Here is a 25,494-nt window from a genome sequence, read left to right as displayed (position 1 = left end):
AGAGCTAATAATATTCTAGCAGTGTCCATACCTATGCCAATGTTCCTCTAAAAAGCTGCTGGATCCTTGTGTGGCCGAGTATTCTATAACGTGGCTGACGTGTCATGAGACGTGCTGATCCATGTGCAAGCTTTTCTTAAACAGACGTTGTCACGACAGGCATGGGTCAAACAGGAGCAAACCGGTATGGTATTGGCAAGATACAAGAATAATCCAAGGGCGAGCAAGGGTCTCCGATCAGCGAACAATATCCAGAGGGCTAAGCAAGAGGGATAATCCAGAAAGTGCAAAGCAAGATAAAAACTAAACTATGAAAACTATAAACAAGAACAAGACTATGAAAACTAGAAACAGAGACAAGACTATGAAAACAAGGAAATTAAACATGACTAAGAAAACAAACACATATATATTTATATATATATAAAACAGAAATCAATGTAATAAAACAGTAGGGGTAGATTTATTATTCCATGTTCATTTGAGGTTAATGTGTGTAATGTGCTACTTTTTTAGTTACATCAGCTATCACTGTGTTGTTATAAAGACAATTTTGGAGGCAGGGACAGAAAAATAAATTTAACTGCTGGAAAAAATGAGTTTTAAAAGGTTAGTGATGGAAAACTTGCTGGTCAATGGGCATCATTTCATGTCATGCTTTACATGGTTAATCACAGGAGGTTACAATCTGTCAAATAGTTAATATGTTGTTAATATGTTGATGAGTATAGATTTAATTTCTCGAAGGAAAAAAAAACACTGAAAAAGAGTGATATAGTTATTCACTTTCATCTTTCTCTTTGTTGTCACCTAAACTTACTTCACATTACATCCACCAGAGGGAAGTCAAGTCAGTAACCTACACATGCGGATTGACCTGGGACAAAAAACCTTACATTAGATATGTAACTCTAAATTAATTTACAATGCTAAAATAACGCTGACTGCCATTTTCTCAGAATATTTCTCAGAAATATTTTATTAAATCCAGCTGATCTTTCTTAAGCTGATCATAAATTAGCTAAATGCTTATCTGAGACCAGCAACCTGAATCTTCATTTATATTTCATATAGTATATTCCCATACTGATCTTTAAAGAAAATGGAAACAATTAATTACACTGTTTGACTTTTGGTTATTTGACCATTTGAATATACGCACCTACAGACTGAATTTAACTCTTTGTAACATGACCTGCCATTTTCTCCTTGCTGATTTTTGGAAATACTGTAGAATAGTTAAAATGGCATGTTTTTATATTGATACAGTGACATTGTATTAATTCACTCAGCAGAAAAATGTATCCGAAGTTACTTACAAGAAAGGAGTAGTACAGAACAAGTGCTTCAACATGAGGAAAAATAAAATCAGATTGTAAAAAAAAAAAAAAAAAAAAAAAAAAAATACTATCATGCTAAAGGAATATTACATTTATACAATCCTAGTCTTGTCTGGGCTGACGGTTGACACGTCAGATAATTTAAATAGCTGTAATACACAAGAACTTGAGAGAATATTTCAGAGAACCCAGCGTAGAGCTGTCCAGGGTGCTGAAACTGTAAACTACTGCACTTCAGGTTTTGTCTCTGATATCACCATGCAGTAGCTAATACTTAGTTTGCACACACTAACAAAGTGTTTTCATTCAACCTAGTTCTGCAACAGATGTGTAATAGGTGAGAAATACAGGATAGGCCAAAGAAACTCTTGAACTCTATTGCTCTAGTACTCCAGTTTCTGACGGTGAGTCAGAGCACGAGTCTCATCCTTCACTGTCATGACTCACAGACATGATCACTGAAATCAGATCCTAGATGTGACTGGCCGTTCCACTGTTTCACACTTGCTCTCACAGTATTGATTATCCACCGATTCCCCAAGGTCTTTGAGAAAGAACTGAACTGACATCTTACCCTTTGGGATATGATCATGATTCTCAATAGTGTGGCCCAAGCTTTACATGCATATATATATATATATATATATATATATATATATATATATATATATATATATATATATATATATATATATATATATATATATATCCATCAATTCCATGAAAAGCTGAAAGATGTGTGTGTTCATATAAATCCATCAAGACATTTTTCATTTCAAACCATTGCTTCTATCTAAAATTTTAGTTCTTAATCCAAAAATATTGACAAGTTAGAAACACATGTGTACCTTTAAAATACTAAAATTAACTTTTTAGTGGTAAGTATAGATGTAGGCTAATTTTGAAACTGCCCCAGTGACAGTTTTGTACTTTTTTTTTTTTTTTTTTTTTGAGAGTGGAGAAATACTCAAATTACATAATACTTTTGCTAAAACAACAGAAGCACTGCAATACTCCATCCAACAATGCAGTTCTTCAATAATCTTCTTCAATAATCTTCTTCAATAATTGTTGTGACCAAAGAACAGATTTGTTTGTTTCTCTTATTTAATTATTTATTTATGTATTCATTTATTTATTATTTCCCTGTTTTGTTTCTGCATTAACAAAGTGTATGCATTTACACAAAATATGATTAATTGAAAATATTAGACAGCCTTACCAGACACCATGTGCCGAATGTAACGTGACTTAAAAAGTACATGCGACAACGTATATGTTTAGATATTGCAACTATTTCACATGAATACATTTATATACTTCTTTCTTTCTTTCTTTCTTTCTTTCTTTCTTTCTTTCTTTCTTTCTTTCTTTCTTTCTTTCTTTCTTTCTTTCTTTCTTTCTTTCTTTCTTTCTTTCTTTCTTTCTTTCTTTCTTTCTTTCTTTCTTTCTTTCTTTCCCAATCATGCGCGGTAAGTAGAGCCAGAGCTCCAGCTGCAATTTTGATTGGCGTTGAAGGAGCGCGTCACGTGACCCACAGAAGCACATGCCCAATTATCAGACGAAGAGAGTTCTGCTTCTGTTCGATGTATTTAATTAGACGAAGCTTTATGACTAACGCGACTAACAGGTGCTGTTCTGTTTCCTCTGACATGAGTCAGCAACCTGTGCTCTTGTTGAGAGTGCGTTTGGGAAGCTGATGAACGGCATCCAAGAATCCTGCATGAATATTTCATTGGGAAGTGGATGCGGCTTTAATTGTGTTTGCGGGTGACGGGCCTCATGACAATCTTCACACCGTCATCAGAGCAGAACCACAGCAGGAGCCCGTCTGACTCACTGCTCCTCATTCATGCACACACACTATAAAGTGCCTTCGAGGAGAGCAATACTTGGACTGACAGGTTCTCGCAGGCTGGAGACCAGTCCTCATTAGTTGATTAATCAACAAAGAGACAGCCAACGATTTTTAACAAGTGGCCTATTTCAAGTCGTGAAGATGCCTCCGGCGAATCCGCCTCTCAGTCGCACAGGTGAGGACTTCTCAGACATATATACCCAGACATCAAGCAGTTTCGGCCCAGATCTCAGTCGCACAGGTGAGAGCTTCTCAGATAGCACTATAAAATGACGAATAAACGAAAATAGAAATAAGCAATCCACATTTAATTTGTGAAATATATGCAGTTAATTTAATTAAATGAATATCTTCTGCATCCAAAAATAAGGGATATAAACGTGTCATTTAAGATTTGTCATATTGTAGTCATGTGCAAAACAGCAATAAATAAATATTTATTTTAGCGTTTTAAAATAAACTTTCCTCCATGTTTCCGGATGTTTTTGCAGATGTATGTCATTGTAAATTGCTGAGTGTGAATGGTGTTTGAAACGGGCACTACATATTCATTATGCGCTGGCGTCAGAGATCAATTAAATAACATTTACACGGCTCGGTGTCTCATTGATCACGTGTTCTCTGCTCGAGATGGGACACCGCGCACGTGTGCCAAGCCCAAACCAGAACTGCTGTCATCTGTGAACATTGTCAAGATCATGAGCTACTGAAGGGGGTCCATAGGAATAAAAGTTTTGTATCGAGGCTTCGTTTAAGACTCATCTGCTAACAAATAGCCTTATCTGTTATTTGTAATGTATCTGATGTTATTTTGAAAATTAGTTAACATTATTTATGGCGTTTTATGTGTAGGCCTATTTAGTAAAAGTCACGTTTTTATGAAGCGTCTTAACTCTGATAACCACTTTTCAGATTTCCCCCCACACATTTTCATTTTTTACAGTAGCTACTTTGATATCATTTTGTAATGAGAACTGGGCTTAATCATGAATGAATAGACCTGCTAAATTGTGTGTGTGTGTGTGTCAGCATGCTGAGGGTTTAAGAGGGGAGGGCACTTCCTATTCCCAATCCCTACATGTTCTCCATCTGCGATTGGTCCATTGGTGAATTTGGACCCTGTCGCCGCAGAAATGTGCAATTCATCAGCTCTGTGAAGTTGAGCATCACGTAGACTTGACCTAAAACTGAGGGGGTGCTACAGTGACCCTTGTCTTATGATTCACTCAGTGATAAACAAGGACCACGGTTTTATGCTACTTGGGCCCAATCAATGATCTTCTCAACGCAATTTTTCGCGGTGTGAAGCAAGACGAGGTTGAAGACATCCTGGAGACATGGCTGAAGGTGATGTCGTGGGTGATCTTCCCGTGGGGGGTCAGTGAAGAGAGAGGGGGATAAAGAAGAGGGGGTGGGACGGAGCTCCTGCATTGTCTTTCAGATTTGGGTCTCTTTACAAAGGGCTCTTCCCAGAAGCCCTGGGATTTCGCGTCGTTGCCGCTAAAATGTAGGCTAGCCCAAATTTATAGTTAGTTAGTTTCTTCTGGCGACGTTATAAAGTAGTTTTTATGTTTGTTTTGGATGGAGTTTTGAAATGTGGAGGAAAGTCTGAAGCTTTTTTTTTTTAACTTGGGATTTATTTGGAGGTTGATGGGCGAGATGGGTGAAATGGGCTCAGTTTATGAGCAATATTACACGGGTAAGGCCACTGAAAAAAAATCAACTTTAATTTGTATTTATTTTATTTGTGTATCCCAATTTAATGAATGAATGATGCACTTATATATCGCCATATATATATATATATATATATATATATATATATATATATATATATATATTAGTAGCCTATAGTTTGTCCTTTTTTTTTTTTAAACCTGATACGGTTAATTATTTCTCACTGATTCACATAATGGGGGGAAATAGCATGGTTTCTCATGGTTTGACTGCGATATTCCCTGTTTTTAAATGTGCATTTCTAAGATTTGTTGGCGATTTGTAATTAAAGATATTTAAATGTATTCCTTGTGGAAACGGGAATTATTATTGCGTTTCGTTGCGGTCTACAAAATCTGCCAAAAAATAAACTGAAAAGTTACCTGTTGAAGAATTTACGCTTTAGCTACAACCTTTGGTCGGATTGTGCATTTATTTGCGCTTTTATATAGCCCAAACAAACATTTTTATTTTAGATTTATAAATTTAGACAAAAACAAAAACAAGGCATATTTTTGTGTGGGAAATCTATATCGCGTTTCACCCACTCGTGTTTTGAGCGTTTCCACGCACAGATTATTTTTTATTTTTTATTTTTTCACTTTCGATAGCATTATATTTTTGTTTGTAACGTTAAGTGAGAGACTGATGTTTGTGTGCTTTTATAGGGGGCTGTGCAAAGACCGAGGAGGAGGAAGACTCGAGCTCGTTTCGTGGAAGTGGCGTCTGTAAATGGTTTAATGTGCGCATGGGCTTCGGCTTTCTGTCCATGACCCATCAAGAGGACATCTGTCTGGACTCACCCGTGGATGTGTTCGTTCATCAGGTGAGAGAGAGCAAATGATGCCGTCGTTTTTAACGAACCGGGTTTGTGTAAGGCCTTCCTCTTTCTCTATCATCTCGTTGCTTTATTTTCTCATGGCACATGCGACATTCACAAGGGTTTAGGCTACTATGCAAAATTAAATATTTACAGTATCAGTAGGCCACATTTATAATTATTTTCTACCATTTATAAAGCTATTATTTTGTTTTGGGTGCAGATGCACGAACATTAAGGTCTAAATCAAACCCTGCATTCTTATTAATAAAGGCTTTTCATTCGTTTAGCAGAGATGGCCTACCAATTATTTTCTCCCATCAGTCACCCTTTTCTAGGTTTTATACGGGGTTCTTGGCTGTACTGTGATTTTGTTTTGGTCATGTGTTGGGTTCTGGGTTCTGTGTTCAGAATTGTTTTTTTCTTTCGTTCTTGAAGGTCTAGGACATTTTTTTAGCGTTTTTAAAGCATGTTTTATAAGTGGGACCTTTTTTATTATTATTATTGTATCTCACAATTTTTGAACTATATGCCAGTATTTGTTTGGTTCTTTGGAAACTCCACATTTCCTTTGGTGTTCATAAGGTAAAATGTTTTTAACTAAATTTATTTGAAGAGGCCAGAAGGTTAATCCTTTTTATTTAATACTTATGCAAATAAACATGTAACTGTTTTATGAGCATTGACTGGAATGCCAATTCATGGATTTGTAATTGAGACCCCACCCCCCCTTCAGTCTCAAGTGTGTGTATATATTATTTAATACAATTTAATTGCTGCTGTTTTAAATTCTAATACCAGTTAGCATTTAGCCATTATTTTTAAACCGCTACACCATGTGTTGGGAAAATGAATAAAATATTAAATACACAAACTGTAATATTTAAATGAAACGGTGTAATATTTTGCCAGTGGTCCCACTTTACCTTTATTCACTTGGTTTGGATGTATCCTTGGGTTTGAAACCACAAAAAAAAAAAGCTTTTTATTCCCCCCAGTGCAGTTGGGTGACTCAAAAGATGTTATTTCTTGTTTAAGTATGAACTGTCTGTCAGTGGGTTGTGTACATGCTCACAGGTTCAAGCCTGATCTCAGCATGTTCCTTGTCTAGTCTTTCATTCAGATTTTCCTGTCTATGCTGTCTTGTAAATGAACAGTAAAAGCCAAAAAATCAAACCACAATGATTATAACATTTGCAGTCACTTTGTTCTGCTAAAGTTCTATATTTAAAAAAAAATCCCATTGGGCAGAATACTGTCTACAGTCAGTCATGAACACTAACCTTCTCAATCAGCAATAATTCAACAAGCTGTTGCCCCAGAACAAGCAGCAAGTCGGCAAACAGTGGATCACCTTTCACCCTGAGCCAAATGAGCCACTGCCTCATGACTTGAGGTCATTGTGTAAAATTACCCAGAGATTAGAGCATCTTACGGGCAGGCAGCTCTACACACGGTGTCGAGTGATCTCTCCATCTCTCTCCAAGTAAGAGGTCTTTGGTTTCCTCCAGAGTCTGGGAGGATGAGCGGAGGGTGTTGGAGCTTAGCACACTTTGACACTAAGTCTCATTGACTACACACTAGGATGTCAAACTGAGATGGGAACATCAGCGGAGCATGGCTTGTTCAGTCTTCATCAACACCCTGAACTGATGACTGTGTGGGACAGGGATAGCCGTACCAAATGCATACGACTTTCTTTGGTCCCAATTGACTTTCGATGTATGGAGAAAGACATTTCTAAAAATATCAAAAAGTCATACAGTTTAGGAACAAAATAATGGTGAATAAATGAATTAAACCTTTAAAAAAAACTACTAAAAGTAATATGTTAACTTATTTTGATTTACTTCAGTGACACTTTTCCACATACATTAAAAAAAAAAGTGTGATTTGTCATTGTGGACTGGTTTCACGCAAATCAATATACAGTTTGTTCACATAACATCTTACGAAGTGAATTTGTATGGTAAGCTGACAGGATTTAATTCCATTGAAGTTTATTTGTATAGCGCTTTTTACAATACAAATCATTACAAAGCAACTTTACAGAAAATTACGTTTCTACAATATTTAGTAGTAGCTTATAAGTGGTGACTGTCAGTTTGTGCGCATATGACATGAATTTTCAGAAAAATTAATACAAGACGTAGTCAGCCAGACGATGAACATTATTAACAGCAATTATTATAAGATGCAGTCACACTTGTAGCAATAATTGTTAGTTCTGTTTGTTGTTTCAGGGTTAGCATCATCTGGGGTCCTCTGAGGGTCAGCATCATCTCTTCTCAGGTGTTCTGAATACAGACTGGAGCTTGTGTAAATCCTAGTTACCACGGGATGAAGATCCCAACAGAAACGGAGAAACAAATAGAGACATCATTAGCATAGCTGCTGTTCCAAAAAAGTAAAATTAGTTTAACCAAAGCTAAAGAATAAAAATGCAGATGCAACTACACTCACAATTTAAGAGATACATTATTCGAATGCTTGGCGAAAGAGATGCGTTTTTAATCTAGATTTAAACAGAGAGAGTGTGTCTGAACCCCGAACATTATCAGGAAGGCTATTCCAGAGTTTGGGAGCCAAATGTGAGAAAGCTCTACCTCCTTTAGTGGACTTTGCTATCCTAGGAACTACCAAAAGTCCAGTGTTTTGTGACCTTAGGGAGTGTGATGGATTGTAACGTGGTATAAGTCTAGTTAGGTACACAGGAGCTAAACCATTTAGGGCCTTATAGGTAAGTAATGATAATTTGTAACTGATACGGAACTTAATAGGTAGCCAGTGCAGAGACTGTAAAATTGGGGTAATATGATCATATTTTCTTAACCTAGTAAGGACTCTAGCTGCTGCATTTTGGACTACCTGTAGCTTGCTTATTGAAGATGCAGGACAACCACCTAGAAGTGCATTACAATAGTCCAGTCTAGAGGTCATGAATGCATGAACTAGCTTTTCTGCATCAGGAACAGGTAACATGTTTCGTAGCTTGGCAATGTTTCTAAGAAGGAAGAATGCAGTTTTTGTAACATGGGAAATATGATTTTCAAAGGACAAGTTGCTGTCCAATATAACACCCAGAATTTTTACTGTAGAGGAAGTAACAGTACATCCGTCTAGTTGCAAATTTTAATCTACAAGATTCTGTGTACTGTTTTTGGTCCAATAATTAATATCTCTGTCTTATCCACATTTAATAAGAGAAAATTATTGGTCATTCAGTCTTTAAAATGTTTAACACACTCTGTTAGCTTAGATAATTTAGAAGTTTCATGTGGTCTCGTTGAGATATATAGCTGAGTGTCATCAAACCACAATCTCATTTTGCGTATGTTTTGCGCAGCTTGTCAGTGAACAACGGCTCGGTGTAGTTAATGTTGCTCCATGTGAAATCACGCACGTGTAGAGATTTACCTATGATCACAACAGTTCGTGAAAAATTACAGATACTTTATTCAGGCTGTGTGAACTTTACTGTGGACTGACTGTTTTAAAGTTTATATGGTAGATATATGGCCCCTAGACCTCAGTTATCGTGAAAAAAGCCATATATATGAATAAAATAAATAATAAATTAATAAAATGTGACCTTTTAAGATATCTTTAAGGTCTGTTCAAAATGTAAATGTACATTAACCCATTTGTACTGCTGCACAATGTGAATTTGACCTTGGCTTGTTAGGAGGCAGATTTCTGGATATTCTTGAGTAGTTTGGTTTTGATAACTAGGAAGCAAGCAGTGCTCAAACCTACCGGAGTCTCTGTGGATACAGTATATTGATAATTGCAGGACCTACCAGGTTAAAAAGATAATGGCTGTCCTTGGACTAGGGAATCACTGAATGAATGGTTTGTTTGTGGAGATGACCAAAATGAGAGGCTGATGGAGAAAAATTTCATAATTATTGGGGGGAAATAGTTGAAAGACTTGCTAAGTGTGAATGTTGGGAATGGAGACCAAGAGATTGGAGGAAGGGAGGGAATATTTGGGGGAGGGGGTTGTTAGCTGAACCCATTCATAAAAAAACCTCTGGAGTAAAAGAGGAGGGCGAGTGGTAGAGAAGGTCAAAGGATGGAGCTCCGGACGGTTTCAGGAAGCCTTGGCGGGGGTTGGGAGGCACTTTTGCCCAGGGCCTTTCCCAGCGACCCACCCCCTCTGAGAGATGGGTGTCAGTTAAACCTGACGTTGTGTGAGATCCGAAGTGTGGATGTCTGTGGACTTCTCACCTGGTGTAGCTAGCAATGATGGGGAAGCTACTTTGAATACTGTCAAAATAATAAGCGTTTAAAGTTGTATGAGCCACAGTGTTCTTGAAAATGTATTTTGTTTTATGCAGAAGAAAGAAATGCATTTGGGGTAAAAGATGGTAAAATCTCTATCACTTCATTAAACAAGTTAAGCATTCCAGTGTTTTGCTCTCCGAGAGAATGTGTGGAATTTATTACAGACCATTAAGAGTTTAATGTGTAAAAGACTAAAAGAATTCACCCAAGGAATGCCCTGGTGAGAAGATAAGCAATCTTATTACAAGGCTTGATTTTAAGGTAGCAGACCAACACCACCTTAAAGCAGATTGTTCTGTGAACACCACGGCTGGAGTCAGCTTGATGCACAATCTCACAAATATACCACATGCCCAATTTTTGGTCTCCTATTTTTGGTGGTTGTTTGTTAGGAGTTCAAGCAGAAGGAGTTTCTCAAGCTCCATTTCCATGCGCTTATAGAGCAAGTATCTCAGGAATGTGAGCTTCCCCCACCTTTTTCCACTGCAGAACCTCAGCACTGGTGAGCCGGGAAAGGTTTAACCAGATGGAGTTATTTTGCCTATATCTGACACTCCCATTCATGTCATTCACTGCACTTTCATCTTTGTCATTCGTGGCCTCCTAATAATCCCCAACCACTTGATTGGCTGGGACTCTCTCCTCTCCACCTGTAGCTGTTGTGTGGTGAGCGCACTGGTGCCGTTGTCCTGTGGCTGCCGTCGCATCATCCAAGTGAACGCTGCACACTGGTGGTGGTTGAGGAGAGACCCCCCCACGACATGATTATAAAGTGCTTTGGGTGTACAACAATACACAAAGCACTATATAAATGCATCATTCATTCATTATAGGTACGTCTGAATATAGTTTTGAGTAACATGTCTAAACAATTGAAGAGGTGGTTATGAAGGGGATGTAGCAACAGAACTGGGGACAGGGAAGATGCCATTTCACTGGTTCTTTCAGAATTGCAGATTTCATAGAAATTAACCTTAATTAAATGCAATTTTTTTTGTTTTGTTTTAGAAGGCATGCACCAAGTTGGGATTTGGCTAAAATATGCAGTGTACAATAGAGCACATTGCATAGGTACTGTATTCCACAATGCATAAAGTTAAGACTTGATCTGCAGTGTGATTAATCTGAATTAGTTGTTTCTTTTCTTTTTTTTTTCTTTTTTTTTTTTTTGATTATTTGACTAGGCTGAAAAAGATTTTTAAACTCCGTTAAACTATTTATTTTATTTTGAAACTGCGCTCAAATACAACATGTGACCACAAAAATTCAAGTACTGTTTTAGATTGTTTGTAGAAGCATAAGTAGATTTGTGTATTTATTTATTTTATATGTACATTTATTCTAAGCATTAACATCATGATTTTACTATTTGAAATGGTGTGTATTGCGTGTGTTGTGAAAGTGCTATTAAAATATCTGATTAATATTTAGTAAATATCTTTAAAAAATCTGTATTAAATTATTAGTTGTCCTTTCAGAAATTATTTTTGTATCTGTGGCAACTCTTCAGTCATCAACAACAATAATTAACAAATACCAACATCAACAGGTTACAACACATTACAAATAAATACAGTGCAACTAGAATCAAACAACATCCCTCTCACAACAACAGAATCACTGCCGCAGATGTTAAATGACAACTGTGATATCAAAAAAATAATTAACAGCGCTATACTGGATGATGTAAAAAATCTTTGTGCACAGGCAGTCCGTAATAATGGTACCCTGTACCTTCTACCCAATGGTAAAAACTCATATTCACCACAAAGAGGATGAGATGCATTGTGAAGAATTGCATGGCTTTCCCTCACATCTCGAGATTCACATACTTTTATCAGACTGCTGATGAGTACAGCCAACATGCATTTACCCGCACCAAACTGTCGAAGGTTACACATGACATACAATCGTTGCAGTCCTTTCTTCTAAACAGCTGCTGTATTTACATCCCATGTCAGTTTTACATCAACGACTGTCCCAGGATATTTATATTCATTTACTCAAATCATTCACTCATTCAACTTCAATGCCCTCCCCTTTAACTGTTATCTGTTGATGAGTGTCTCATTTTGTTCTGAAGTCAAAAATAATTTTTGTTTTCCTGCTATTTGAACTAGATTGACACCAATCAACAAACTCATCCACACCTCTACGATACTCCACTTCAATATATTTACAATATAACCAGTCAAATTTTGTATAGCTCTTCACAATACCAATTGTTTCAAACCTGCTGTAGATAAACAATGGTACAAGAAATAAAGCGGTTCTGCTATCTGTATTTCTGTGTCTATTTTTATATCGTCTGTCTGTCAACTATCTATCTATATGTCTATCTGTCTATCATCTGTGTCTGTCTTTCTGTCTGTCTGTCGGTCTCTCTATCGATCTGTCTGTCTATCGTCTGTCTGTCATCTGTCTCTCTATCCATCTATCTGTCTGTCTATCAATTCAATATTGCTTTATTGGCATGAATGTAAAGATACAATATTGCCAAAGTTTAGTGTACATAGAAAAAATTAAATAAATAACAAAAGAATTAACAAACCAGTAATGGAACTGATTATTATAACATCTTAGAATGTTAAACTGTAACAGATTATAATGTGAACATTTGATACCACAGTCATTAACTTACATAGAAATACACAAACATACTAAGGATCACTGTGGTGCACAATAGGGTCTGACACACACACACACACACACACACACACACTCTCAGCTCTTTCTGTGTCTGCCCGTCTCGATGGCTAGACTGTGCTCACTGAGCCTGTACTTGGTCAGGATCCGTCTCTGCTTTGTCTCTGACACTCTGAAGATAATCTTCATATTCATAATCAGATTTTAGAGTTCGATAGAATTGTAATTTACTTTGTGTTTTAGTTTCTTGATCCCAATGTTCCAGATATGTATTTTTAGATTGTTTGTTAATTTGATTGGTTCTGATGTTTGGGTGAGAAGCAGTGCTGGTCTGAGACTGGTTAGTGTTAGTAGAGTTAGTCAGGTTAGTAAGTCTCAGAATTAGCTGACTGAGTGGACTCTTTTCAGGGTTCAGTTCTTGGGTTTGTAGCACTTTAAAATGTAGCGATTCTGTGGGACTTGATTTAAGATGCATCCAGAAATTGAGGGATCTTTTATGCATATTGATAATCAATGGGAATCGGCCTAATTCTGCCCTACATGCGTTATTGGGTGTTCTTCTTTGTAATTTTAGAATAATTTTGCAGAATTCTGTGTGTAGGGCTTCTGTTGGATGTCTGTCCCATCTAGCGTAGCTCTGATTACTGAGTGGACCCCAAACCTCACTTCCATACAGTGCTATGGGCTGAATCACACTTTCAAAGATTTTACACCAAATTGGAAGCGGTATTTCAATATTTTGGAATTATTTATTGATTGCATATAGAGTTCTTCGAGCTTTATCTTTGAGAGCATTCACTGCCGAACTGAAACTCCCCGATGCAGTGAGGGTCAGGCCGAGGTAAGTGTACTGCATCGTGTGTTCTAGAGCGGTGCTGCCTAGACTGAACTGGTGTCTGTGTTCCTGACACCTGGGCTTCTTCTGAAAAACCATAATGTTGGTCTTGTTGAGGTTTACTGCCAGGGCCCAGTTCTGGCAGAAGTTGTCCAGCAGGTCCAGCTGCTGCTGTAATCCCTGCGGGGTGGATGACAGCAGCACCAGATCATCTGCGTACAGCAAAAGCTTGATGTTCTTGTCTTGTAGAGAGAGTCAAGGGGCTATAAACTGCACCACTAATTCATTGATTTAAATATTGAACAGCGCTGGACTCAGGCTACAGCCCTGCCACACTCCTCTTTTCTGGGTGAAGAATTCTGTATGTTTGTTGCCAATTCGGATCGCACATTTGTTGTTCGAACACATTTATTTTACAATGTCAAAAACTTTACCCTGTACACCACTTTGTAAAAGCTTATAATCCGTTGTGCCAAATAGAATCAAATGCTTTTATCATCTGTCTAGCTATCTGTCTGTCTGTCAATCCGTCTGTCTGTCATCTATCTGTCTGTCTATCTATTAGGGCTGGGCGATATATCTAACAATATGATCATGCGCATCTAGTCAGTAAATCTGGTTCCGCGGTAACCGCTAAATCTCCATCCCCTGCTTATAATTGGAGCGGCATTTAATAGAGTTATAGATCATGAACGCGATATTGCGTAGCTTGTCAGTGATCTACGGCTCAGTCTATTAAATGCCAATTGTAAGCAGGTGATGGAGATTTAGCGGTAATCACGGAACCAGATTTACTGACTAGATGTGCATGATCATATCGTTAGATATATCGCCCAGCCCTACTATCTATCTGTCTGTTTATCGTCTGTCTCTCTATTCGTCAGTCTATCATCTATCTGTCTGTCATCTATCTGTCTCGCTGTCTGTCTGTCTGTCTCTCTCTATCCGTCTATCTATTGTTTGTCTATCCATGTCTGTCATCTATAAAATTGTTTAATTTGTTGAAATTCAGGGAAATATGTAGCTCTGATGTTGTGATAGTAACCACAGTGCAGTAAGAGATTTTTCTGTTTCCACCTCTTTCTGCAAACAGTGAACATAGTCTCTGTTCTCACAGCTGCCATCTCTGTCTGTGTCATCCTCTCTCTTTAGCCAGACAGTGATCACTCAGTCTGTATTTTGCTAGTGTCTTTCTTAATTTGTGATCTTTTATACAGCTCAGTTATTCTGCTGGTTTGTAGTGTCTTTTCAGGTATAATTATAGCTCCATCTTTTATAATTTAGTGGCATCTTTCCAATAAGCAATTTAATGTTTTTTGTTACCATGTGATTTGGTTGGGCCGGATTGTGCTGTGCTGGTTTGGGTTTAGTTTGAGTTCAGGGCTTCAGTCTGGTAAAAGCTCTGAACACTCCATTTCTGGTGCTGCGGGAATTTCAAAGCTTTCTGCTCATCTATATGCTGTCTATCTATTTATATATTGTCTTTCAGTCTCATGGCAAAAAAAAAAAAAAATTCTATACTAAGCGCATATTTGCATTAATATAATTGTATATTAAACTACACATTTCTAATGTCAAGAGAAATGGCTGGTTGTCATGAAAATCTTTATTCATGCAAGTGTTTGTTTATAGATAGATGACAGTATAAATGTCTCTAACCTATCTCTGCAGAGCAAGCTTCATATGGAGGGCTTTCGGAGTCTGAAGGAAGGAGAAGCTGTGGAGTTCACCTTCAAAAGGTCCTCTAAGGGTCTGGAGTCCTTATCGGTGACGGGGCCAGGTGGGACACAGTGTGTAGGCAGCGAGAAGAAACCCAAGGGAACCCAAAAATGGCGTCCAAAAGGAGATCGGTGAGTGCTGTTCAGATCTACAGCATTCTGTGCTCTTACTCTATTCACGAATACTTCATGAAGTTATACAGAATTTATCATCTGATTAACTTGGACTGTGTCCCAATGTTCATACTATCCATCTTAAGTATGTCAAGCCAAGTCACCTTTATTTATATAGCTCTTTAAACAGAAAGGATTGCGTCAAAGCAACTAAAAACTTTAATTAGGAAAACAGTGTGTCAATAATGCAAAATGAGTTAAAGGCAGTTCATCATTGAATTCAGTGATGTCATCTCTGTTCAGTTAAATAGTGTCTGTGCATTTATTTGCAATCAAGTCAACGATATCGCTGTAGATGAAGTGTCCCCAACTAAGAAAGCCAGAAGCGACAGCGGCAAGGAACCGAAACTCCATCGGTGACAGAATGGAGAAAAAAACCTTGGGAGAAACCAGGCTCAGTTGGGGGGCCAGTTCTCCTCTGACCAGACGAAACCAGTAGTTCAATTCCAGGCTGCAGCAAAGTCAGATTGTGCAGAAGAATCATCTGTTTCCTGTGAAACAGATCCTGGTGCTCCTCTGAGACAAGGTCTTTACAGGGGATCTGTATCTGGGGCTCTAGTTGTCCTGGTCTCCACTGTCTTTCAGGGATGTAGAGGTCCTTTCTAGGTACTGATCCAGCATCTGGTCTGGATACGTACTGGATCCGGGTGACTGCAGTGACCCTCTGATCTGGATACAGACTGGATCTGGTGGCTACGGTGACCTCGGAATAAGAGAGAAACCGACAAATATTAGCGTAGATGCCATTCTTCTAATGATGTAGCAAGTACATAGGGTGTTATGGGAAGTGTTCTCTGTTCCGGTTTACCTAATTAATGCAGCCTAAAAATCCTTTAACGGATTTGGATATTAAAAGCATATTATGTTATGTGTAAGCCAGGTTAAAGAGATGGGTCTTTAATCTAGATTTAAACTGCAAGAGTGTGTATGCCTCCCGGACAATGTTAGTTACGTTATTCCAGAGTTTAGGCGCCAAATAAGAAGAGGATCTGCCGCCCGCAATTGATTTTGATATTCTAGGTATTATCAAATAGCCTGAGTTTTGAGAATGCAGTGGACGTGGGGGATTATGATGTAAAAGGAGCTCATTCAAATACTGAGGTGCTAAACCATTCAGGGCTTTATAAGTAATAAGATAGATTTTAAAATCTATACAATGTTTATTAAGGAGCCAGTGCAGTGTTGACAGGACCGGGCTAATATGGTCATACTTCCTGGTTCTAGTAAGAACTCTTGCTGCTGCATTTTGGACTAACTGAAGTTTGTTTACTAAGGGTGCAGAGCAACCACCCAATAAAGCATTACAATAATCTAACCTTGAGGTCATAAATGCATGGATTAACATTTATGCATTTGACATTGAGAGCATAGGCCATAATTTAGATATATTTTTAAAATGGAAAAATGCAGTTTTACAAATGCTAGAAACGTGGCTTTCTCAAAGTCAAGTTAACTTTTTATTTGCCATTTGCAGAGCACAAAGAGAATTGTACACATACATAGAAATTTTACTGCATCACCCTTAGAAGTCAAAATTATATAAATAAATTAATGAATAACCACAGTGCACCAGTGCTTGCTAGCCATATAAACCATACACACCCTAATTCTATGAATTAGCCATTAGTTAATTCATAGAATTATATATAATGACTAATTTGCCATTAGTCTCACCACTGCTGGATAAAAGCTGTTATAGAAGCATGTTTTATGTGTGATGATACGGTCCACTCTTATATGTCTCAGGCTGTAGGTTTTGTGTCTGGGCTTCAAAAGTGAGTGAGCTGGATGATGAATGTCACCAAGTATGGACTGAGCTTTCTTCTTAAGCTTGGTTCACACGGCAGGATAATAAGGCCGATTTTAGCCCCGATTCACCCCTTCCGACAATCTTAAGGATGCTCTGATTATCGTAAAATAATCTGATCAGATATTCCTGCCGTGTGTGGTGTGTTAAGACTGCTCTCCTCTGCTCGGAAGGACGTCGGGACCGCTCCGATCTCAAATCGGGGATATCCAACATGTTGGATTTATTTGGCCCGATTTCTTCTCGTGTGTGGTGTCCCCCGAGGACAAACAATCACGCAGGCTGTGGACTGTGGCGTGTAGCCAATCAGAAAGCGAGGTGACGAGGCGGCGAGGAAGTACCGGGAAACAAAATCAAAACAGCCGGTGGCATGGCGCACCAGACAGTCCGGTTTCTTGTTTTTCTTATGGTTTTTTTTTCGGTTAAAAGCAAAGCACAAACTATGGCCACTGCATCCTCTTCGTCCGCCATGATTGTTTACTCTGAAGTCACGTTTGATCTCGAGGGATTTTGCGAGATTTCCCGTCTGACCTGGGAATGCTCGGGAGCCAAATCGGTTTGTGTGTGTTGTGTTGATTTTGCCGTGTGGCTGCACACCACACACTGTACGACCAAAACTGTTAGACCCGTGATTTTTTATCGCCGTGTGTGGGGTCTGTCAGGTTTGGAAAATCGGCCGACAATTTTAAAATCGTCCCATGTGAACCAGGCTTTACAGCGGTCATGGGTTACAGCGGTCAAATTCTTACAATTTGGTCATGGGTGTGAGGTTTGTCCCAGTGATTCTCTCTGCTCTCTTTGGAGAGAGACTTTTTCTCTGCCCGTGTTGCATTGCCAAACCACACGGTAATGCCATATGTCAAGACAGTCTCTCTAGGTCCTCTGTAGGCATGAGTAAGAGGGCACATCACAAGCCCAGCCTTCTTCAAAAGCCTGATTAAAATAGTTGTTTTTGAGCTTTCTTCACTGTGGTTGACAGTGTTTGTAGTCCAGCTCAAGTTAGATGTCAAATACAGGCCCAGGAATTTGTGGCTGTCGGCTCGCTCCACCACAGTGCCATTGAGGAACAGGTAATCTTCCTCTCCATAGACCATGATGTCATAGCAATGTGATCAGACTTCCCAAAATGAGTTTTGGGTTCAGCTGCGTGTGCCTTTAAGTTACAGTAGAAGTGATCCAGTGTTTTATTACCTCTAGTAGGAAATGTCACATTGATACAGTTTTGGAATGACTTTATGAAGATTACAGTGATTAAAATCTTTAAGATTATAAAAGCAGCTTCAGGATACTCATTTTCATGTTTACTGACCATGTTGTGTAAAATTTTTAGCGGGGGGGGGGGGGGGGGGTGGTGGTGTAGACAACACTTATTATGATACAGTGTAGCTCCCTGGGTAGAGAAAGCGGCCTACACTTCAAGGTTAGAAATCCCACTTCTTTGGAATAGTGCTGAGAGATGACCTTGGTATCCGTACACCAGGACTGGTTTACTAGAACGGCAGTTCCTCTTCCATGGCTCTTTCCGCAGTTTGCAGCACGCCTGTCAGCTCTGAAGATGGTGTAACCCTCCGGTGTTCGAGGTTCATCAGTAATTTCCTCCCCCAGCCACATCTCACAGAAAAAGTCCACATTAATTGATCTTATTTTTAGCAATTTGCCTCATAAGTACTCTTTGGCCTCTGTATATGCTAATGATGTTAGTGATCACTGCGTCGTTGCCATAGTCAGAGATACCAAATTACCCAAGCATAAACCACGTATTATCACTAGATGATGTACACGACACTTTAATGAACAAGCCTTTCTTTTTGATGTAGCACGCTATGATTGGGACAGTATTTTTCTTATTCCCGATGTTGAGTCTGCCTGGAAATACTTTTATGATGGATTCTTATCAATCATCAACAGGCATGCACCTTTTAAAAAAATTCCTTGTTAAAGGTAGGGATAATCCCTGTTTTTTTGAAGCCCTTTCTGTTCAAATTCGTGAGCGGGATGTTGCTTGGGCAAAAGCTAGACAATCTGATGTTGGCCCCGATTGGATCCATTTTAGGCAGCTCCGGAATAAATGCACGGTCGCTATTAGAAAAGCCAAGGCTGATAATTTATTGAAAATACTACTATTAACTCAAATAATCCCAAGACATTTTGGCAGAATATAAAACTGATATCAGGTAGTAAAAACAAGTCTAGCTTTCCTTCATGTATAAAAATGGATTCCACTAGCATATCAGATAAAGAAAATATGCTCAATTGCTTTAATAAGGTTAATAAGGTTTCTATTTGAATCACTAAATTTTACAGGCTCTGATTCTGATTTTATTAATGCAGAAAGTCATCTAGAAAAGGAAGAGTTTAGATTTAAACATTCAGAGCACTGACGTTTATAAAGCACTGTTTGCTTGACATAAACAAATCCTCAGGTCCTGATTGTGTGGAGCCTGTGTATCTGAAACTAGCAGCAGATTATATTATATCCGCTTTAACTTATATTTTTAATCTTTCTTTAAATACTGGTGTTATTCCAGAAATTTGGAAATCAGCATTTGTTGTTCCTTTATTAAAAGGGGGGATCCCACTATAATGAATAATTACAGACCAATCTCAAAGCTCTGCGTTTTATCAAAGATATTAGAAAGCCTTATTAGTGAACAGTGGACATGCTATTTAAAGGCAAACAGAGTGTTGTCTATCAATCAATCTGGGTTTCGCAAAAAACACAGTATTTCAACGGCTATTTTGAAAGTTTTAAATGATATTGTAGGGTCAATGGATAATGGTGAATTTTGTGCCTCGCTTTTTATTGATTTACCAAAGGCTTTCGATACAGTGGATCATGGAATATTGCTGCACAGATTGAAGGTTGTTGGTTTATCAAGTCACGTTATTCCTTGGTTTAAAAACTATCTGAGTGGAAGAACCCAGTGTGTTCAAGCCGAAGGTAAAAAATCTGATTCATTAGAGATTTCCAAAGGTGTTCCCCAAGGATCGGTGCTGGGGCCCCTTTCATTCACCATTTATATAAATAGCCTTGATTATGACATTCAGGATGCCAACTTTCATTTTTATGCCGATGATTCTGTCGTGTATAGCAGCGCTTCCTCTGGACAGCAAGCCTTGTCTAAGCTTCAGTCAGCCTTTAATATCATTCAGTTAAGCCTTCACAGTTTAAAACTTGTTCTGAATACTGATAAAACCAAGTATGTTATTTTCCAAATCAAAAAAACTTGAAAATAATTTAGTATCTCTTCAGACTTTTCAAGTGAAAAAAGTGAGAGTGAAAGTGACGTGACAGTCAGCCAAGTATGGTGACCCACACTCAGAATTCATGCTCTGCATTTAACCCATCCAAAGTGCACACACAGAGCAGTGAAACACACACACGGAGCAGTGGGCAGCCATTTATGCTGCGGCGCCCGGGGAGCAGTTGGGGGTTCGATGCCTTGCTCAAGGGCACCTAAGTCGTGGTATTGAAGGTGGAGAGAGAACTGTACATGCTCTCCCCCCACCCACAATTCCTGCCGGCCAGAGACTCGAACTCACAACCCTTCGATTGCGAGTCCAACTCGCTAACCATTAGGCCACGACTTCCCCAAGGTACAGTTCAAGGTACAGTGATTGAATTAGTAAAAGAGTACAAATATCTAGGCATCATAGTTGATGATGCCCTATCTTTTAGCTCTCATATCACTCAACTGAAGAATAAACTGAAAATCAAGCTTGGGTTTTATTTCAGGAACAAGTTTTGCTTCTCTTTTAATGTAAAAAAGAAACTTTTCTTTAATGTAAAAAAAATTACATTACTTTTCTCCCTGTCCTTGATTACGGTGATGTATATCAGTTTGCACCTTATCTTCTTTCTTCCTTAGATGCCGTTTATCATGGTGCTCTAAGGTTTATATCAACTTGTAAATCTTCAACTCATCATTGCACCTTGTACCACAGAGTAGGTTGGCCTTCTCTGTCTACCAGAAGAAAAATGCACTGGTACTTAATTATTTACAAAGCCATCTTGGGGTTGTTGCCGCCTTATCTTTGTTGCTCTATGCAACAGAAAATTTGTGAACTTGTGATCAATATGATATCTCTTCATTCACTACTAGAAATTTATGGCGGTCATATAAGTATGATTTAAACCATGCTAATGCACTTCCATTAATGCCAACAAAGTGTTCTAGTCTATAAAGAATATTGTGGTCAATAGTGTCGAACGCAGCACTAAGATCCAATAGCACTAATAGAGAGATGCAACCATGATCAGATGATAAGAGCAGATCATTTGTAACTCTAAGGAGAGCAGTCTCGGTACTATGATACGGTCTAAATCCTGACTGGAAATCCTCACATATACCATTTTTCTCTAAGAAGGAATATAAAATCTATACAATGTTTATAAAGAGCCAGTGCAGTTTTGACAGGACTGGGCTATACTTATATTGCCAACAATCCATTGTGCTTTGACGAAGAATTCGGTTCTGAACCACAAATGCAAATAAAAAGCATTATTAAAAACTACAAACATGGTAGATGTGCATGACTGACAGAGGTTTAGATAAAGGGGTTTGATGTACTAATAATCAACATTTATAATCTTGTCAATTTTGTCATGCTATTTTTAATCTGCTAAAGCCTTTAATTTTTATAAACATCTGTTCAGCCTTTAACTTTTAAATGCATCATCATGCAGAAAGATGATCAGAGTTCTCCACATAAAGATCCACACTGTTACTTTTCTTTCCTGTATGGTAGGAGTATAAATTGAAATGTTGAGGGTACATACAACCATGTGACATAGTGTCATTAAAGACACAACTGTATGACGTGATACATCTCAAAGTTTGCCCTACTCTTCTACATATTAAAATAATGGTTTTATTTTATGAGAATTAAGTACATTTAAGTCCACTGTTTCTTGAATTAATTTCTTGAAGATTATAGGGTGAAAAAATAAGACTTCTCCTTTTCTTGAGTTTTTCCTAAAATCCTGAACATTTTATTGGGGTCGGTTTAGATATTGAACTAAATTACCCTCGCATTTACTACCTATAATGAGATGTTGCGGTTCTATGTAAATGTTTGAGATGTTGCTTCTGGATTGTTTAGCACAATATCTCCGGTTCTGACCAAACAAAGAGCACTTCCTTCCCCCACCCTGTGTGACCTGACCTGCTGGATCAATAGGTTGTTTAAAATCTAATAGCTCAGAATTTATGCTCACAGAGAGTTACCCGTGCCCCACAGCACAGGTTAGTTTCCTGCTTTTTTGTCCTTTGTCGATCACACCTATGATTGACAGCTGCTGTCAGAGTCACTAAAATGGAGAGTGACTGTAGTGACGCAAGTAGCTTTGCAACATAGCGTTCATTTGAAGTGGAGGATTTTTCTCAAACTGTGGTCTTAACTCCCGCACCGAGTCGCTTTTCAGCGCGAGCTGTGTGGAGAAGCCCATTTCCACTGCCAGGGGCGTGGTAGCTTGTACCAAGGGCGTGGTGAGCTGGAAACTGCTTACGTCACTTGCCACCGCAACATCCAATAGGAAAAATCAACTGCAGTAGCCACCATTCAACCTGAAGAGGGCAGCACTCAGACGTTTTTACACCATATATTGTATTAAAACTATACTCAAATGTCAAAAAAGTTACTCGAATCAATGAACAGCACTAATAAAGCCCCAATCTTACAAATCATTAACTAAAAAAAGTTAGTTTAGGGTTTAGTTACTCTTTAATGACAGATGTAAGTGCCTGAGAAAGGTCAGAGGTGAACGCTGCCATGGCAACCATGAGGTGTGATGTATGGGAGCGCGGTGGGGGTGGGCAGGAGAGCAGGGATCAAAGTGCAAAGGTCAGGCTGCATATTGAAACAAAGAGCCACAGAGATGGCACACCCCCTTCCTCTGGCCGATCAATAACTCCCCCCACAAGACCGAGAGCTTAAATACACAGGAAGCTTTCACTTAAATTAATCGCTAACCCAAAATTATAGTATTTATTATTTTTAAGTGACATTGAAATATTGTACTAAACTCCTCTTAGTACATGGCGCATGAGTATATGAAGTGGAGTTTAATACAATATTACAAATATTTTCATAATTACATTATATTTATAGGTGATTGTGTCACTAATAATAATAATAGTAATAATTTTTTCCATTTTGGTTCCATAAGCAGCTTCAGACTGCTTGGAAAATAGCTTAAATAATGTGAACTACTTTGTTTGTAATAATGTATTTAAGTAAATTGTGAATAAGTTGTTAATGTTATACTACACTCATTTATATTACATTCTTATATTTCATTTATATTTCAACTCCACTACATATAAATGTAAGTATATTAGAGTATATAGCGTAGATTTTAATACAGTACTTCGGTGTCATTTTAAAAATAAATAATAATAAAGAGGATGCATGCAGTACTAGAAGTATTATTATTATTATTAAAAAATCTTGTAAAATTTAAATGATTTTCTAAACAAGATTGTGAATGTTATAATACTAAACATAATTTCATTTGTTTGTTGTTTTGGCGACTTGTACATAATTTGTCAATAACTTTTTATAAACCCATTCATTTTATTTATTTACATCCTTTTTAGAGCTCAGTCACATTCATCACAGTTCACTCACCTTTTTGTTATCATTCTAAGCATCATAAAAGAGAATAAAAAGTGTTTGATTCTATAGTGCTGTAGATGTACATAACTCTCATTCTCCTCTGAATCATTATATAAATAAAGCAGGACAATAAAGATTGCATGTAAAATCTGATATCTCAGTGACTCTAACTGTTTAAAGCTGTTTTTATACAGTCTATGGTTTAAATGTTAGTGCGCCCTCTAGTGCTCATTCTTGTAAATCACACGTTTTCTTGCACCACTTCCAGATGCTTCAACTGTGGAGGGCCGAATCATCACGCCAAAGAATGCCAGCTGCCACCTCAGCCAAAAAAGTGCCATTTTTGCCAAAGCATCACCCACGTGGTGGCCAACTGTCCAATCAAAGCACAGCAGTTGTCACCGGGATCTCAGGGGAAATCAACAGCCTCCACTACAGGAGAAGAGGAGGACATGAGCCACACCCCCTTCCCTCCCGAAAGCTCTGATTAGTCGGGGAGGTTGTCAGGGAAACACAAGCACCAATCAAAAAGCTGCAATGGAAAGCTGCTTTTGGAACTAACTCAGGTTTTTCTTTTTCAAACAGCAGAAATGAATGTCGCTGCTCACTTTTGAACTTTAGTCAAGAAATTCGAACCAGATTAAACCGTATAGAATGTGATACTTAGAAAAATATGATCATCATCATATACATCTTCGTAAAATGTCATCTTTAAGATCTCTGAATATACACAACTGCTTTGGGATGAACCAGCGATTTCAGATGGATAATCACGAAATCGAGGACAGACCTCACAAAAATGTCAATTACAGAAATTATATTTTGCTCAAATGGAGACTGTTTTAGGACTTTTTATTTTTTATTTATTTATATTTTTTTGTCTTCTAACACTTGTCACAATGTGCGCACACACACACACACACACACACACACACACACACACACACACATATATAAAAATCTTAGGGTAAAATATCAGTACATTGTGATTGACAGGTTTTGTGAGATCTGCCCTGTGTCAAGCAAGTGTGTGAGAGAAAGAGTTTTATTTTCTGCATTAGCTAGCAAAGTGTCTTAGATTTGTTCTGAAACAATCAAAATGCATCGTTTACTTATCGCAATAAGCCTGAATATTTGTGATACTGGTGAAATGCATCTCTCTCTTGCATTGTGATGGCAGAATCAGAGCTGTTATTCACTTGTACTCTGCAGAAATCAATCTGACATCCCTTTTTATTTTTCTGATATTGTCGGAGACGACTTCTGATTGTGGTTTACACAGGCCAAGTGAATGTTAAAATGCTGTGTTCCTGCAAATCTTACCTCAGCCTCTCTGTATCATCAGTGGAAATATTTTGACTGCGCTGTCATTAGTTAGTTACTATAAGAAAGACACGGTGGCTTTCTTAGATTTTTAATGCTGTGTAATTGTAAGGCTCGCTCTCGTTTAAAGGTCTGGGAAATTCTGGGCAGAAGAAAGTCCAGAAGAAATCCACCATATTCCCAGCTGGTACTTGAAAACTAGAACCAATACAACAGCACCTGTTTTTATGATCATCTTTAATCTCTTTCCTTATATAACGTCATATGAGACGCCGATGGGGTGTAAGGTTTGTTGAAGCTTATTCCAAGAGGAGATCCTGTCTAACTAGATCTCACTTTATTGTTAATAACA

The 25,494-nt window shown here is 38.1% G+C and overlaps 1 protein-coding gene across 4 annotated transcripts; it reads left to right on the top strand.

Annotated features, from left to right (window-relative positions):
- The first annotated feature begins 2,889 nt into the window (after window positions 1-2,889).
- Window positions 2,890-24,650, top strand: LOC132145690 (protein lin-28 homolog A-like). 4 transcript variants are annotated; one of them, XM_059556893.1, is made up of 5 exons: window positions 3,359-3,373; window positions 4,429-4,545; window positions 5,583-5,740; window positions 15,174-15,352; window positions 24,088-24,650. In XM_059556893.1, exons 2-5 carry the CDS (start codon window positions 4,536-4,538, stop codon window positions 24,308-24,310), a joined length of 570 nt encoding a protein of 189 aa, XP_059412876.1. In that variant the 5' UTR covers window positions 3,359-3,373; window positions 4,429-4,535; the 3' UTR covers window positions 24,311-24,650. The 4 variants fall into 4 exon arrangements, with proteins under 4 accessions (XP_059412874.1, XP_059412876.1, XP_059412875.1 ...); XM_059556891.1 differs by lacking the exon at window positions 4,429-4,545 and having other exon boundaries at window positions 2,890-3,373; XM_059556892.1 differs by lacking the exon at window positions 3,359-3,373 and having other exon boundaries at window positions 4,332-4,545.
- The last annotated feature ends 844 nt before the right edge of the window (window positions 24,651-25,494 follow it).

This window comes from Carassius carassius, chromosome 8, assembly GCF_963082965.1.
Source record: "Carassius carassius chromosome 8, fCarCar2.1, whole genome shotgun sequence".
In the NCBI taxonomy this organism is placed as follows: Eukaryota; Metazoa; Chordata; class Actinopteri; order Cypriniformes; family Cyprinidae; genus Carassius; species Carassius carassius.
The sequence above is the reverse complement of the archived record's forward strand: the minus strand, read 5'-3'. Positions and strand labels throughout refer to the sequence as shown.